Here is an 18084-nt window from a genome sequence, read left to right as displayed (position 1 = left end):
TTTGTCTCATTGGAGAAGTAATGAAGCCTGGCTATGAGGGGAACTGGAGCAGCCAAGCTGTCAGCTTCAATGACTACAGAGAAGGATGAAGGTCCCCCGATAGATGTGTCAGAAGGTCTGGAACTGGGTCCAGAATCCAGGGATCTTCCAAGAGATGATGTCGCAGGAATGGGAACCAAATCTGCTGAGGCCAATGAGGGGCTATAAGAATGATGGTCCTTCCCAGGGATTTTGCTTTCTTTAGAACTTTGGGTATCAATGGGATTGGTGGAAATGCATAGAGGAAACCCAGGGGCCAATCATGTACAAGTGCGTCCCTCGGGGCTTCTCCCAGAGGAGGAATCAGGGTAAAGTAGCTTCTACATTTTGTAATGATGTGACTGGCAAAAAGGTCGAAGCAAGGCTGGCCTCATTTGCAGAAAATCCTGTCCGCAATCTCTTTCTTGAGGGACCACTTGTGTGGCAACAAGATTGCCCTGCTCAGTTTGTCTGCTATCACGTTGGATCTCCCCGGGATATGCATTGCCAACAGAAAGCGCTGGGAGGAAACAGCCCACTGCCAAATTCTGAGGGCTTCTCAGCAAAGGGGGTAAGATCTGATTCCCCCCTGCTTGTTCAAGTACCACACTACTGACATATTGTCTGTCTGAATTGCAATCGTTCCTAGGGGAGAGAGTCCTGGAAGTACTGCAGTGACAAAAGTACTGCTCTCATCTCCAGAACATTGATATGCAAGTGTGACTCCTGATCTGTCCATGTGCCTTGGGCAGTCTTTCCCTAAAAATGCCCCCCCCACCCTATCAGGGAAGCGTCCATGGTCACAGTGGCTACTGGAGGGGGTAGAACAAAGGGACGTCCTATGGTGACATGAAGAGACATCAACCACCACTGAAGATCTTTTTTGCAAGAGCTCATAATCAATATCATGTGGTCCATGGGAAGTTCCTGGTAAGACCATTGAGTGAACAACAGCCATTGAAGGATCCGCATATGCATTCTTGCTAATGGTATGGCTAGAATTGGTGCAGCCATCAAACCCACTACTTTCAAAACTTCTGAAGTTGGTGGTCTGTCTTTCGATACCAATGTGCTGACATGCTGACAAAGAAGATTGGTAGCCTTAGAGTGGTGGTTGAGGTGTCTAGCTCTGCCCTGATAAAAACGATATGCTGTGATGGCGACAAGGCATACTTTTCTGAGTTGACTGTAATGCCTAGATGATTGCAGAGTGACAGAGTATACTCCCTTGTCTGAATCAGTTGATGCCTGGTCGTGGCGGTCAGGAGCCAATTGTCTAGGTACAGAAACACTTGGAATCCTAGACGCCTCAGGTGAGCCTTGACCACTGCCATGCATTTGTTGAACACTCTGGGGGCTGTAGTGAGACCAAAGGGCAGGGCTCAAAACTGATAATGATTGGCTCCCAGCCAGAAATGCAGGTGATCTCTGGATGGCCTGGCCATTTTTATGTGATAATAAGCATCTTTGAGATCTATCGAGCACATCCAATTGTCTTTCCCTAAGAAGGGAAGTATAGACTGGAGCATGACCATCCGGAACTTCTCTTTCTTTACATATTGGATGAGTCTGCTGAGGTCCAAAATGGGTCTCCAGTCCCCTGTTTTCTTTGGAACCAAAATGAACCTTGAGTAAGTTCCGGATCCTGTTTGGTCTGCTGGGACTGGCTGGATGACTTTTTTTTTCTACCAACTTTTGGACCTCTATAGTTGTTTGTTCCCTGTGACTGGGTGGAATGTCCAGGATTCTCCTTATGGATGGGGGGATGGCGAATGGTATGAAGTACCCTCTGTAACTGATACTGTGTACCTAGCTGTCTTTTGTTATTTCTTGCCAGGCATCTGGATACAAAGATAAGTGACTGCCGACTGCCTCCAGAGCAGGACAGTTGGCCTTCCTTTCAAGAGCACTGGTAGGGTTGACCAGAGAAGTGATCTCTGTCACCCTGATGTTGTGGACCCCCTCTGCCGCGAGGGTGGCGTCTTCCACTATTACCACCTCCTCTGCCCCTGGAGGGGGATTCACCACATGTGTCTTGAAAGGCTCCTTGGGCTTTCCAGAACCACATTTTTCCTCCCCTTTCGTCTTTGGGATAAGGCCGGGTAGGGGTAGAAAAATGGACTCCGACGGCAGACAGAGTCTTTCCCTCCTGTTCACACCTGGTCAAAGTTTCCTTCACTTTAGGCCCAAAAAGGGATGTGTCATCAAAAGGGGTGTTTACGAAGGATGACTTAAAGGGCTCCACAAGCGAACACAAGCGCATCCAGGAATGTCTTCTAAGAGTGATTCCTGTACCCGCTGCCCTACTCATTGCATCAGCTGCATAGGATATGAGATGCATGGATGTGTTGACAATAGAATTTAGGGTAGCAAGCTGGGCAGCAACTTTGTCAGAGGCCCCTGCAGCTATTGTATCCTGAAGAGTATCTGCCAACTCCTTAAGGAGATCTCTTTGCAACTTAGTGAAATGGGTTAAGTAGATCAGTGAGCGGAGAGCAAAAGTCGCTGAACTGAACATGTGTTTCCCATATCTATCCATGATCCTAGACTCTCTATTAGGAGGATGGATAGATGAAGAAATCTCAGACATTTCCTTTTTGGTGGCCGTTGCCACCACCATGGCATCAACAGGGACTCCTTTGGATAAGAAGGTTTTATCTGATGGGGCTGATATAAACTTGTTAGGCCTCCTAGGAACAGGCTCCATGGTCTCCAGTGACTCCCACGCCCTTCGAGAGACCAACTGCATGAGCTCAATGAAGGGCGGAGACACCCAAGAGGTGGAGGGTTGAGACCCAAAAGCCTTAAGGAGAACTGACTCATCCTCAGTAGGGCTTTTGGACTGCCAATCACCCCTCTGCATAAGGATCTCAAGTATCTTGGCAAAAGAGATATCCTCAGAGGGGGACTGTGAGGACCCTTCTGACTCATCCAAGTCAGTGTCAGATGTTAAAGACGCCTGTGGGGAGTCCAAGTGTCTCCCATTGCACAATCTCTTCCTGGGAACCTCCTCAGTGGGAGCCTCTGGGGAGGTCTAGGAAGAGCAGGGGGAACCCTGTGGGAGTACCTGTGGCTCTGGGTCTCTACGCCTAGCCTGGAAGATGGAAGCAGAAGCAAACACAGGTGCTTTAGGGGATGAGGAAGCAAGGCCTGAACTTGAAGATGTCTTGGGGGACAAAGCTCTCCTCATGGCCCCAAAGGCACCACAGCTCCAATGGGAAGGAACCGATGGATCCGAGGGAACCGTCAAACCCTCCCGCACCGAGGTTGTGGGCTCCCAACCGGAGATAGGAGCTGAGCTCATCCGAGCTGAAGCCCCGAGAGGAAGAGTTGGCACCGACAAGCTGGTCCGACTATCCTCCCTGGATCCGACTGGAGAGTGTCAGCTCCTAGAGTCCCCAGTCGGCACCGAGGACATCAGAGTGGATGGAGCCAAGGACACTGGAGCATGTCTCAACTCCAAAGGCTCCACAATCAACAGCTCTGCCTCCTCTGGCTCCGAAGGGCCAATATGGCTCGGAGGAGGAGTAGTCAAAGCAGGAGTAGTGGTCTTCGGCTCTGAAGCCACTTGGGTCAGAGCCGACAACAATTTAGCAAGGCCTGGTGCCTGTAGAAGCTTCTGCACCAGTCGATCCATATGCAAATCTGACAGGCTGACAGATGACTTAGATGAATGCGCTGATGGTGCCGACTGAAGCAATGGTGACTGAGGCACTTCAGATACCGGTTCCAAAACTGTGGGCCGGCTCCGAAAAGAAAAGACAATCGGCTCCAAAGTCTGTGGAGCTGAGGTTGCAGAATCCTCCACTTTTTATGATTGCTTAGAGTCCTTAGATTCCACAGAAGATCTAGAGGACTTGGAAGATTTGCTGGCCACATCCTGGTCACTCAATGGCGCCTCTTGAAAAGGGTGCTTTAACAAGCCCCTGTCCATCAACTTTCTTTTCCTCTCTAACAACACTCTTGAAGAAAAAGAATGACATATGGCACAAGACTTTTGTAAGTGGACAGCTCCTAAGCAATAAACACGTTACATGTCCATCCATAACAGACATGCTTTGGTTGCAGTCTGGGCATTTTTTAAAACCAAACGTTGGGTGCTTGTCTTTATCATCCACCATAATAACTGCTATAAAAACACGCAGAGTAGATAATGAGCAATTTACTAGGCTCTAACAACACACACACACACACACACACACACACACACACACACACACACACACACACACACACACACAAAATATTAAAGCTACTAGAAAAGACTGTATAAGCCTCTAGAATATTTAAAGACACTCTCTACAAAAACTAAGGCCAAAACACATGAGGCCAACAATAGAAAAAGGCTGTTTAAAGCCACTAGAAAACTACTTAAACACACAGTAAGAGAAAACTAGGCCAAAACACATGAGGCGGATATTTTAAAGATTAATAACAACACACGGCAAAGGGAGCTTTAAGGAAGCTATAAAAGCTAAATACCTAACTATCTAAGTTATCTATGAAAAGTTTAGTAAAAATTATTTAAGCAACTGTTAAATATAAAAGTTTTTAAATTGTACTGGCCCAAGCTTGCACTGGAATCTCTGATCAGATGCCTCGGCAAACTAGTTCTGAGGTAATTCACAGTCCATCATGGGATAGGGGCTTGGCCTCGAGCTACTGGAAGACCTCAAGCTTTGCATACGGCCGTACCAAAACCGATGGATTGTCTCCGAACCCATCAGTCAAGAATGAACGGCGAGATTGAACAACTTCACATCAAAGGTTTATATGGCTAACCATGTTTGATGACTGTAAACTGAGTGCTATTATTAAATCCCCAACAGATACTGATATCCTCCAAGAGGGGCTTGCCAAAACCAGTACCTGGTGAACCAACCATGCCCTTAAGTATAATGTCAAAAATATAGCGCATTTGCCTTTAGAAAAGTTTACCCTGCCAATTACTTCATAAATAGGGCCCTGCTTAACTCATTAAAGCCTAGTGATGCCTTCAGGTGTTTCTCTAGTTACCTCCTATTGACACCTGTATGTGTCTAATACAGTAGACCCCCTCTTATCCAGTCTTGCTGGGACTGGACCTTAGGCTGGATAAATAAATCACTGGTTAATCAGAAAAAGCATACAAAATAGCATTTATAGGTTATAAATAATCTAGAATAACAGGATATGTGTTAGTATGCATTTTTCTAAACAATATGAAGTCTAAAACTCAAATGTCTGTCATTATTTAGCCTAGAGGAGGCAGAAGTCCTGTTGTTCTCTGTTGTCTCTTTCTAGGGCTATGGCAGAAATTTGATGGCCGGTTAAATAGGAGGCCAGTTAAAGAGAGGCCAGATAAGAGGGTGTCTACTGTATTGTCTATTCATACTTATATTCATAATTAAAAAAAAAACATGCTGCACACAAGTGGCATTTTTAACAGAAGTCCACAGATCTGACAGACATAATTTTTGGCAAAGTAGTGTTTGCAGACATGGAGCCAAAGTTCGCAGGGTCTTTGCAATTGTTATTCCATTATTACTTTCTTGTATTTCAAACATTTCTTCCTTGTATTCCGAGATATTTTGTGTAGTACACATTTTGCAATTGTTGATTATTGACAGGAATTAGAATTTAATATTTTTCTCAGTTAGCATTTTGCTATGTTGTGTTCACATACCTGCCAATTCCATGCCAATAAAAGATAAATGCTTCTCTTGCAGGAGTCAAACATTCTTGCAAATATATTATGTTTTTATGCTGCATAGGGGCATGGACAGATTTTTTTATGATTTACAAATTTGACACTGATTGTTTTCCTTACTAGTTTATCTTGTTCTTCTTGCAGTTTCAAGGTTTTTGAGTGAACGTAGGTAATTATAGTCACTACATAGTAGAAACTATAGTTACATACATCCATTTTTTAGAAAATGTATGTCCGAGTAAATAATTTGACTCCTACTTTCCCTGTGCATATTCCCAATATTAACACAGAAAAGATCCAAATAGGAGCAAAACCAACGCCAAAAGATCCAAACCTTGCTGAAACACAGGACAAATTTATTACAGTAAAGCGCTTTTCGTCTGTGTGGTACACAGACTTCTTCAGACAAAAATTACATCAGTTAATCACACCTTAAATACATCACTAAATTACACAATCAATCAAGGATAATTAGGTTAAACTAAATTAGTAAAGTAATAAATGTTACCTACGCGTACAAATTAAATTCTAAAACATTGTGAATGGGTGTATATTTAAAAGTAGTCTACCAGAAAATGGCTACACTTAAAATAAATTAAAATATATAAATGTATGTATCAGGAAAGTATGCAGTAAAATTACTACTTGGAATAAGTAACAATAAGTGCAAACACAATCCCAGAAACGAACATAACATGAGACAGTGTGGACTGTTAACCCCATAAACTCTTTCTTTAAGGTATTGATCTTGTGTTTAACCTATTAGTAAATATCAATATGTATACTTATGTATAATAGTACATAAAAAATACTTCAATTCAAATCAAAATGTGTATATAATAATAAACTTAAATACACTTGAATACGCATGTGTACATTCCTCAATTTAAGCAGAGAACTGATGGAACAACCCTCATTAAGCCCAGGGAAAGCGTAGGCATTCAACCTGATCTGCCATCTCAGTTCAAGTGCTTCTAAAAGTAACTGTGATGAAATGTCAACCATTTCCATTATAATCTGCGCTGTAGATCCACATGTAACACCCGCATGGTTGTCTACATTGCACAGTGCCAAAAATGCGAAGGGTTCTATGTAGGTAAAACTGAGCGCAGATTACGAGAAAGGGTTTATGAGCACCAATACGCTATAAGTAGGGATAAACAAGAAAATGCGTTGGCCAAACACATCTCCTTATATAAAGATCACTTTTTTAAATTTATAGTCATCGACCAATTAGTGGAGAATAAAAGAGGTGCTCCATCACAGTTACTTTTAGAAGCACTTGAACTGAGATGGCAGATCAGGTTGAATGCCTACGCTTTCCCTGGGCTTAATGAGGGTTGTTCCATCAGTTCTCTGCTTAAATTGAGGAATTTATTAAGATAAATTCACCAAAGACCCCCACATAATTTTAGAGAAGGTATGAATACTACTGTATGATTTGCATAAGCACAGTTATGTATTTATATTTACATCTTTTATTTTGCTTAAATGCAAATTTTAATTTAAATGTACACATGCGTATTCAAGTGTATTTAAGTTTATTATTATATACACATTTTGATTTGAATTGAAGTATTTTTTATGTACTATTATACATAAGTATACATATTGATATTTACTAATAGGTTAAACACAAGATCAATACCTTAAAGAAAGAGTTTATGGGGTTAACAGTCCACACTGTCTCATGTTATGTTCGTTTCTGGGATTGTGTTTGCACTTATTGTTACTTATTCCAAGTAGTAATTTTACTGCATACTTTCCTGATACATACATTTATATATTTTATATTTTTGTAATTTATTTTAAGTGTAGCCATTTTCTGGTAGACTACTTTTAAATATACACCCATTCACAATGTTTTAGAATTTAATTTGTACGCGTAGGTAACATTTATTACTTTACTAATTTAGTTTAACCTAATTATCCTTGATTGATTGTGTAATTTAGTGATGTATTTAAGGTGTGATTAACTGATGTAATTTTTGTCTGAAGAAGTCTGTGTACCACACAGACGAAAAGCGCTTTACTGTAATAAATTTGTCCTGTGTTTCAGCAAGGTTTGGATCTTTTGGCGTTGGTTTTGCTCCTATTTGGATCTTTTCTGTGTTTATTTCCTGGTTTTTGTGGTTCGTATTTATTCATATTCCCAATATTACCAGTTGACCTTGATAATGATGGGCTTTGCCCATGATCCTGGAAGTAATAGTGTGAGAACTATACCATTAATGTGTAGCTTAGTATTAACATAACAGAATCCTTAAAAGGAGTCTATGAAAAAGAAACACCTGAAGAAGTCTATGCTTATTTAGGAAGTCAAGCAAAATGCTTCATTACTTAACTTTTTCATCTTTAGTCATACAACTGCCACCTATGTATGGATGAAACATTTTTCTAGGGGCCAACTCCACCAAATATTAGGTTGACAAAGTGGATTATTGCCTTTATGAGCTGAAACTAATTGACAAAATTACTTCAAGACTACACAGTAGTTGTACTTCATCATCTTACAGAAGAAATAGAATGTATGTACCTACCATAACGTTCCATGTTAGTTGTCTTCATCTCGCCTTCTTTCTTGCTGGTTGGGATCGGAGCCGATCCTCGGCTCTGACTCGGCCATCTTCTATAGCTCGAGTGCTGTTTACTGGCTCGAGTCTACCCCTTATCCCATGATGCCTAGCGCTAGCTACCCAGATCTCATTTGTAATAGCTAACCCCAGACATAGCCAGAGAATCAACCTGTCCAAACAAACAGGTTGAGCAAACCTGTCATACTCTCTAAGTCAGTAGAGGAAACAAACCAGAGAACACTCAGCCAGTGAAACCAAAACTCCTCTCGATCCAATAGGACAGGGGGACGGAGGGTGGGACTCAACAAAGAAGGCGAGATGAAGACAACTAACATGGAACATTATGGTAGATACATAACTTCTTTATGTTAAGTTGTCTATTTCACCTTCGTTCTTGCTAGCACCTACAATCCTGGGTGGCTCATTGGAACAGACTCTTCAGAACAGTGGAACCAAAGTCAGCTCTGCTCCTGAAGATCATATCTAGCTTGTAATGAGAAATAAAGCTATGAGGATTTGCTCACGTAGCAGCTGCACAGATAGAATCCATGGATAACCTAGATTGGAAGACTACAGAGGTGGCCAAAGCCCTAGTAGAATGACCTTTTGGTTTGATAGGCAACTCTTTGTTTCTCAATTGATGAATGAAAGTAATAATGTGAGACAACAACCGGATAGGGTCACTTTGGAAACTGGCAGACCTTGTTTGCCTAGAGCGTAGGAAAGGAATAATTGGTCCGACTTCCTTATATCCTTAGTCCTATGCAAGTAAAAATGCAATTGTCTATGAATGTCCAATTGGTGTAATTTGTATTCTGCCTTGTTGGTGTGGTTAGGGAAAAACACAGTAAGGTCTATAGATTGGTTTAAATTGTTTTCTGAGCAGACGTTCGGAAGGAATGAGGGATTAGTCCACAGAGCAACCCTGTCCTTGTGAAAAAACAAGTATGGAGGATGAACACATAGTGCCTGAAGTTCAGAGACGCATCTGGCTGAAGTAATAACTACCAGAAAAAGTGTTTTCCAAGATAGAAACTTAATGGAGCAGGATGCTGCAGGTTCAAAGGGGGGCATAATTAAGGAGGTTAGTACCAAATTAAGGTCCCAAGGAGGAGGGGGATCTCTCACTGGAGGTCTAAGGAGAGTAGTCCCTCTTAAAAAGGCTTTACAGAGCTTATGAGACATATGTTTGAATTAGATAACCCAACATGAAAGTTAGAATTGGCCGCCAATTGAACCCTGATTGTAGCAGAAGCAGACCCAGAATGAAAAAGTTGTGCTACGAACTCCAGAATTTCGTAGACTGGGGCTGAAAAAGGATCTACGTTCCTAGCCACTGCCCAACAAGAAAAATGTTTCCATATACTAGCATAAGTCTTTCTAGTTGTGGACTTGTGAGAGGAGACAATAATCTCACGCATGGCCGGGGAAATGCTGGGAAGCCTGGATAAGGTTGGAAGTGGAGCAGACAAGCTGTGAGCTGGAGTGTTTGGAGGGATTGATGCAACCCGCCTGACTGATGAATCAGTAGGTCTGGAATCGGATCCAGAGTCCAGGGCTGATCGAGAAGGTAATGGTGCAGGAATGGAAACCATATCTGTTGAGGCCAGTATGGGGCAATAAGGATAATTTTGTAACCCAATGAAATTGCTTTCTGTATGAGTTTCGGTATCAGGGGAAACAGAGGGAAGGCATAAAGAAGTCCCTGAGGCCAATCGTGGTCTAGAGCGTCTCTGGGTGTGTGACCTGGAAGCGGAAGAAGGGAGAAGTAGTTGCTGCATTTAATGTTGAAGGGGGTGGCAAAAAGATCACAGCAAGGCTGTCCCCATTTGCGGAACATCAGATCTGCAACTACCTGATTCAGAGACCACTCATGAGGCATGAGAATAGCTCTCCTGAGCCTGTCCACTATGATGTTGGACCTCCCAGGGATGTGCGTTGCAATCAGAAATCATTGGGAAGAAATCGCCCACTGCCAGAGTCTGAGTGCTTCTCAACATAGGGGGTAGGACTTGGTTCTGCCCTGCTTGTTGATGTACCAGACCACTGACATGTTGTCCGTTTGAATTGCAATGGTCCCAGAAGGGAGAGAATCTTGAAAAGAGGGCAACGCTAGGAGCACGGCTCTCATTTCTAGGATGTTTATATGCAGGTGGTACTCGTGAGGCTGCCAAGTGCCTTGGACTGTCCTGCCCTGATAATGCCCCCCCCACCCTATCAGGGAGGCATCTGCGGTCACAATGGCAACCAGAGGGGGCTGAATGATCATGTGAGACATGGGCAGCTATTGGAAAGACCACTGTGTAAACAGAAGCCAGTGAAGGATCCTCATGTGAAAGCGGGCCAGTGGGATTAGAAGAATTGCCGCTGCCATGGAACCTAGAGTTTGAAGGACGAACCTGACTTGGATCCTTTTGCTCTGCATTACAATTTGTACTTGCTGAGGAATTGTAGACAACCTTTCTGGTGGTAGCCTTGCGGACATGTTCGCTGTGTCTAAGTCTGCTCCTATATAGGTGATAGATTGACAGGGCAACAAGGCAGAATTTTCGAAGTTTACTGTAATGCCTAGCTGGGCACAGATTGTGATAGTGTAGTCCCTGGCTTGCAGAAGTTGATGCCTGGTAGTAGCAGTGAGGAGCCAGTTGTCTATATATGGAAACACCTGGAATCCTCGACATCTCAGGTGAGCCATGACCACTGCCATACATTTGGTGAACACCCTGGGGACTGTGGTGAGATCAAAGGGCAGAGCTCTGAACTGGTAATGACTGGTTCCCAGCCGGAAGCAAAAGAATCTCCTGAAGCGCCTTTCCATCTTCATGTGGTAGTATGCATCCTGAAGATCTATGGAGCACATCCAACTGTCCTGACCCAGAAAGGGTAGAATGGACTGTAGCGTGACCATCAGAAACTTTGTTCTTTGAACAGACTTGTTTAGTCTGCTGAGATCCAGATTCGGTCTCCAGTCCCCTGTCTTTTTTGGTACCAAAAAGAACTTTGAGTAAGTTCCAGATCTGTATTGGTCTGCCGGGACTTCCTGGATGACTCTTTTTTCTAGCAGTCTTGAAACTTCTATGACTGCTTGGTCCCTCAGATTGGGTGGAACATCTGGAAGCGATTTGCTCGATGGTAAGGGACTTTGAGAGAAGGGAATTTTGTAACCTCTGGATATAATTGACCGTACCCATTTGTCTTGCGTTAAATTTTGCCAGGCTTTTGGGTACAGTGAAAGTCTTCCCCCAACTGCCTCCAGAGGTGGGCAGCCGGGCAACCCTTCAGGGATGCTGAAAGGGCTTCTCAGAGAAGGATTCTCTGTTGCCCTGGGTCTGCGGACCCCCCTCTGCCACGAGGGCGGCGTCTATTGTTGTTGTTTCCCACTCTGCCCCTGGAGGAAAAATCGCTACGTGTGTCAGGCGAGGCTCCCTGGGATTTTCAGAATCACATTTTACCACTCTTCTGACCCTTGGGGTATGGTCTGGAAGGAGTGGAAAAATGGACTCCCACAGCAGAGAGAGTCTTGCCTTTTTGCTCACACCTAGTTAAAGTGTCTTTCACCTGTGGTCCAAAAAGAAAGGAACCATCAAATGGGGTGTTGGTGAATGACACTCTAAAGTGTTCCGCAAAGTTACACAGCCACATCCATGCATGTCTCCTAAGGGCCACGCCCGTACCTGCAGCTCTACTCGCACCATCGGCTGCATAAGAAATGAGCCTCATGGAGGAGTTGACTACAGAATTAAGGGTCGCCAGCTGGGAAGCCACTTTAGCTTGAGCCCCCTCAGCTGATGGATCTTGAAGGGTATCTCGGAGCTCTTTAAGGAGATCCCTCTGAAGCCGGGTAAAATGGCATAAGTAGTTCAGTGACCTCACAGAAAAGGTCGCTGAAGCAATCATTCACTTCCCGTATCTGTCCATGGTCCTAGACTCCTTGTTAGGAGGATGGACAGACAAAGAGGTTTCCGCTAACTCTTTTTTGGTGGCTGCTGCTACCACCATGGCATCAACAGGAACACCTTTGGTAAGGAACTGCTTATCATGGGGTGCTGTGATGAACTTGCCAGGTCTCCTCAGAGTTGGTTCCACTGTATCCAGGTCTAACCAAGCCTTTCGACCCACCACAGACATAAGTGGATCAAAAGGCGGAGAAACCCAGGAGGTGGAAGGCCGGGAACTGAACGCATCCAGGAATACAGACTCATCCTCGGTACAGGCTAGAGGATTCCAGTTCCCCCTCTGCTTAAGACTTTTGAGGATGTCCAGAAAGGAAACATCTTCAGAGGGAGATCTCGGGGACCCTTCCGAATCATCTAAGTCTGTATCAGAAGTGACAGACTCAGGGGAGTCAATGTGCTTCCTCTTGCACTTCTTCTTACGAGGGGGCTCTTCTGAATGATCAGTGGAGGCCTCGGAAGAAGAGGAAACACCCAATGGGGTGCCCTGATGCACCGGTTCCCCACACTTGGGGTCTGGAGGAGGAGCAGAGGTTGGCACAGGCACTACAGGGGACGAAGCCAATGGGGCTGATAGTGGAGCTGACTCAGTGGCCAGCACACTCCTCATGACATTGAAAGTGTCCCTGCCACGATGCAGAGAAAGTTCCGGTTCCGAGGAAATTGGAATCTTTCTCCGCACCGAGGGAGATGGCTCAGAGGCTGATGTAGGAGCCAAGCTCACCTGCGCCGAAGCTCCGAGAAGGAGAACAGGGGTCGGACAAGGGTCCGATGCCACTCGCCCCCTTGGAGCCAACGAGGGAGCCCCGATGCCCAGATTCCTCGACAGACTACACCAAAGAGGGAATCGGAGCCGACGACGGAACCGAAGGAGATAAAGTTATTGGAGCCGACGGTTCCACTACTCGAACCCCAACAAACTCCATCTCCGAGGTCACTGGAGTCAGAGGAGGAACATCGATAGAAGTGGACGGAGCCGACACCTGTTGAGGAGGGCTGGACAACATCTTGGCAAGTGCCTGTGACTTTAACAACCTACTGACCACTCTCTCCACATCGTGATCTGAGAGCCTAGAGGATCGAGAGGAGTGAGAAGATCTGTGACTGCGCTCGCTTTGCAGCAGGGGAGATCGAGGAGCCGAATGTATCGATTCCAGAGAAGGGGACTTCAGCCTCTTGTGGCTCCATGAAGGCTCCGAAGTTTCTGAAGGGGAGATAGTCTTATCGGTTCCAGCCGGAACCGAAGTAGCAGGTAGAGTCTGAACCAAGGACGATGTGGTAGATTTAGGGGATTTCACAGGCTGAGTCTTGGCCGGTGAATCCTGGGGCTTTAAAAGGCCCCTAAGAATAAGCTTATTACTCTTAACAATAGACGCAAGAAGTGTGCCCATCTGTCAGAGACATTTTCTGACAGCATGAGTCACACTTCTTGAACCAAGACACCTTGGATTCTTTGGACATCCTGTAACAAAAAATACAACAATAGCTAACCAATCAAAATACAGTCTAAAGAGAAAAACACAGTACACTACAGACTAAAGCTAAAGTTTTTTTTTTTTTTTTATAGGAAAGCCTCTAACTCAAACGGCCAGCCTATAAAGAAGGTAGAAGGAAAGCCTCTAACTTAAACGGCTAACCTGACAGGAATAAGGGGGGGGGAGAACTCTCTAAATTAAACGAGTTCTAAAGGGAAGGGAAAGAAGCAACAAATACACACTTAGCTAACATAACAAATATAAGACTAAAAGCTAACAAAACCCCCTAGAAAAAAGACTATTTCTAGCAAAAAAGTTCTATAAAGAAACTTTATACGAGCCTGAGCCAGAAAAATGACACCTCGCAGCTGAAGCGGCAAATGAGATCTGGTTAGCTAGCGCTATGTATCATGGGATAAGGGGTAGCCTCGAGCCAGTACACAGCTCTCCAGCTATAGAAGATGGCCGAGTCAGAGCTGAGGATTGGCTCCAATCCCAACCAGCAAGAACGAAGGCGAGATAGACAACTTAACATGCTTTAGTTTCTTTTGGGTTATACTCCTATACTTGCTGGGCACTCAGAAAAGACTGGGATATTGGGATATTGTCAGTGATATTTAGCTTTGTGTACCTGAAAGAATTAGTATTAAGCTGAGATCTGATTAGGAAGCATATGGCAGTTGCAAATATATGAGGCACTTGCCTTAAACTTGGAGCTTTCAGACAATGCTCTGACTGCAACAGCAACTTAAATTTTTTTTTCCACAATTGCTGAGCTTGTCTCACCATTTTCTCAAAAACTCTGCAATTACTCCTGCTACAGCCAAAGATACATGCCCCCCCAAAAATCTTGTGGACAAATAATAGTTTAGTTCTAAGGGACAATTAGCTATTATGGAAAATTAAAGTGTTTCATGAGATTAAATTGTACATTAAGTCAGTTACGCACATTTACTGTGAAGGTGCAAAATGGAGAATACTTAGGGATGCTGCCATATGACACTGGAACATGAAAGCTGAATTATTGTGACTGCTGTAAAAAAGATGGAAAGTCTGAAATAATTATATTCTAAGCAAATAAAACTGAGAAACTGCTTTAAAGTGGAAAGTTTTGTAACTGACCATTATTTTTGTTTCCTGAAACCAGTCTTATTTGACCTCTGGCAATGAACAAGACATTTTGATGGATCACCACCAACAGTGAGGTCAAGATACAGAAAAGCGAAAAATTAAACTGTATACAATATATATAATTTGTTTAGATCTTTTTGTTATTATCGCTATACTATTATAATGTCTTAATATTTATTATTTATGTTAAAAAATAATGAAGTTTCTTTGAGCGAAGATAAAGAAAAATGTAGACTGGAATTTGCGACAATGATGAGGTATCTGGGGGCATGGATAGGAAAATATAACAAAAAAGGGTAGATTTCTGAAGACATTTATGAAAATATTTGGTATGATAGACATGAGTTCAGTTGTAGGAAAAAGAGAATTTACATATTATTCCCCAAAGTACAATAACTGGACTAGACTAGCCAGAAATTATATTTCCCAGGAACATGTGCATTTAGTTGAGAACTTTGGCACATTTAATAACTATTTCAGATCATACACCGATAAGTACTAAGATAAAGATGCAAGGTAAACAAGTAAAGATGAGACACAGGCACTTCCCCACCTACCTACTAAAAAGAGAGGAATTTAAGGACTGGGTAGTGGAAATTATTCGGGCATTACTAGGGAAGATAGAAAGTATGCCAGAAGTTATACCTAGTGAGTGTGATAAAATGAAAGTGGTATAAAAGAAAAGAGATCTGTTTAAGAAGTAACAATAATTAGTGTCTGACAAAAGTATTACAGAATACGGGGACTCTCATAGAACAAGAAAAGGCATAATTGCAGAATGCTAAAGAGAAAATAAGGGAGTACCTGAATAATATGCATGAGTTTAGAAAGATTGCTGTTAAGTAACTGTTTTTTATATAATAACATCAGAGCACTACAAATGTTGGCACAATGACTTGAGACAACATAAAGTAGAAAGTGTTGTTGCCAAACTTAAGGAACCTATGACAAAAAAAATAACCAGGCATCCTTTAGAGGTATTAGAGATATTTCAGGAATTTTATAAAAAAAAATGAATAAAGCACAGTGGTGAAGAAATCAAGAAAAAGTATACATGGAAATATTTATGGAGGATTTAACTATGTCAAAGTTAGAGAAATTAACAGTTAAAATATGATGATATGATATAAAAATGGTGATGTATAACCAATCTGCAGGAAAGTCTCCAGGAATAGATGGTATTCAGGTGGAAGTCTGGAAGCTAGGAAAGAGAAAGTGATAATGTTCTGGAAGGTTTTGAACAGTAGCTTAAAGGGAGGGTAGGTACCAACATCCTGGAAAAAAGCTGTGGTGGCCATAATAACTAAATGTAGCAAAGACCCATCAGATCCAGTTTCATTTCAGTTTAAACTATGATTAGAAAATGTTTGCATCTATAATGGCTAAAGAAATGGCAAAGATGATGCAAAAATTGATAAATATGGATCAATGTGGTTTTGTGGAAGGGAGGAAAACATTTGACAATATTAACAGAACAATGATGATTCAGAGGGAAGCAGAATATAAGAAAATACTGGTGGTGGTGATGGTGGGTCTTCATGTACAGAAAGCATTTAACAGAATAAACTATGATTTTATGAGTAGAACAATGGAATCATTTCCATTTCCTGATACAATAATAAGGTTAATTAGAAGGATATTTGAAAGATTGGAGGCAAAAATCAAAGCGGGAGGGTTTCTTTCTTATAATGTGTGCCTGAAAAGAGGAACCAGGCAGGGGTATCTTCTTTCCCCTTTGTTATTTGTGCTATATTTAGAACAATTGACAAAGAAAGTAAGGGATTCAGAAATTCATGGATATAATTGGTATGGTGTTCAAGAAAAACTGGCTTTATTTGCAGATGATATTATTTTTGCCTGACAGAACCAGAAAAGGATATATCACTATTGTGGAACATTTTAAGTCTGTTCTGGGTATTTTCGGGATATAACATTAATGAAGATAAAACAAAGGCTATATGTTATATATTTATGGAGACATGACAAAAATGAAGTATTAAGGAGTATGGATTAAAAAGTATTCTGGTATGGCAGCTAAGAATATGTGGGAAGACTCTAAAACAAAAGATAATACAAAAATTGAGAAACTGGAGCTCTTGCCTATGGCTATGGATAACAAGATACAAGCAGTGAAAACATTTTTAGTTCCTTTAGTTTTATGCACAGGTTAGAGATATGTTTATAAACCAGAGGAGAAGTTGTAGATAGTAATTAATAAAGAGTTGATGGATTTTATCTGGTAAGAGAAGAGGCCAAGAGTCAAATGTGATAAGCTGATCCTCCCAATACAACATGGTTTAAGACTACCTGATTTGAAGGATATTTTAGAGCTACATAGTTAAGGCATTTATACATAAAACAAGCAGAAAGCTACAATTCAAAGTGAAGAGGGATGATGATAAGCAGGAGGTAAATCAAGAAATAAAGAGTGGCATTTTGGATGTATATCCTTAAGGAGAATAATAAGAAGTTATGTTCTTATCATAACGTTCCATGTTAGTTGTCTTCTTCTCGCCTTCTTTCTTGCTGGATGGGTTCGGAGCCGATCCTCGGCTCCTACTCGGCCTATACTATAGCTCGAGAGCTATTTTTACCGGCTCGAGGCAGCCCTATAACCCACAATACCATGCACTAACTCCCCAGATCTCGTTTGGAAGCTAGGACATAGTATAAATATATTATTATAATCCTCATTTGCAAGTACGGACTCCCTGCTAGTAACACTAAGGATATGGGGAAACCGTAACATGTTGTATCTCCAGAAATGGAAGGACTCAGAGACGTCGAGTCTGTCCAGGCTAGGGGGCAGGAGGGAGGGACGCAAGAAAGAAGGCGAGAAGAAGACAACTAACATTGAACGTTATGGTAAGAACATAACTTCTTAATGTTAAGTTGTCATTCTCGTCTTCATTCTTGCTGGATGGGACAGCGTCCCTAGCACCTTAGTCCTGGGTGGCTCAATAGAACAGACTCCTGAGTACAGTGGAACCAAAGTCAGCTCTATTTCTGGAGGCTATATCAAGTTTGTAATGGGCAATAAAGGTATGTTTGGAAGCCCATGTAGCTGCTGCACATATGGCATCTAATGGTAACCTTGCTTGAAAGGCCGTTGATGTTGATAGTGCCCTGGTTGAATGAGCCTTAGGCCTAGACGGAAGTTGCCTGTGTCTCAACTCATAGACAAAGGTAATAATAGATGTCAACCATCTGGAAAGATTAACCTTTGATACCGGAAGCCCTTT

General features: G+C 42.5%; 1 protein-coding gene across 1 annotated transcript in view; it reads right to left on the bottom strand.

Annotated features, from left to right (window-relative positions):
- RP1L1 (RP1 like 1) overlaps window positions 1–18084 on the bottom strand; it is a 464711-nt gene that overhangs the window by 113000 nt on the left and 333627 nt on the right. The window contains exon 4 of the mRNA XM_044063550.1: window positions 6972–6988. Coding sequence (XP_043919485.1) covers window positions 6972–6988 — 17 coding nt within the window. The remainder of the gene's footprint in view (window positions 1–6971; window positions 6989–18084) is intronic.

The sequence above is a fragment of the Protopterus annectens genome, chromosome 2.part1, assembly GCF_019279795.1.
Source record: "Protopterus annectens isolate FY-2018-M chromosome 2.part1, PAN1.0, whole genome shotgun sequence".
NCBI lineage: Eukaryota > Metazoa > Chordata > Ceratodontiformes > Protopteridae > Protopterus > Protopterus annectens.
The sequence above is the reverse complement of the archived record's forward strand: the minus strand, read 5'-3'. Positions and strand labels throughout refer to the sequence as shown.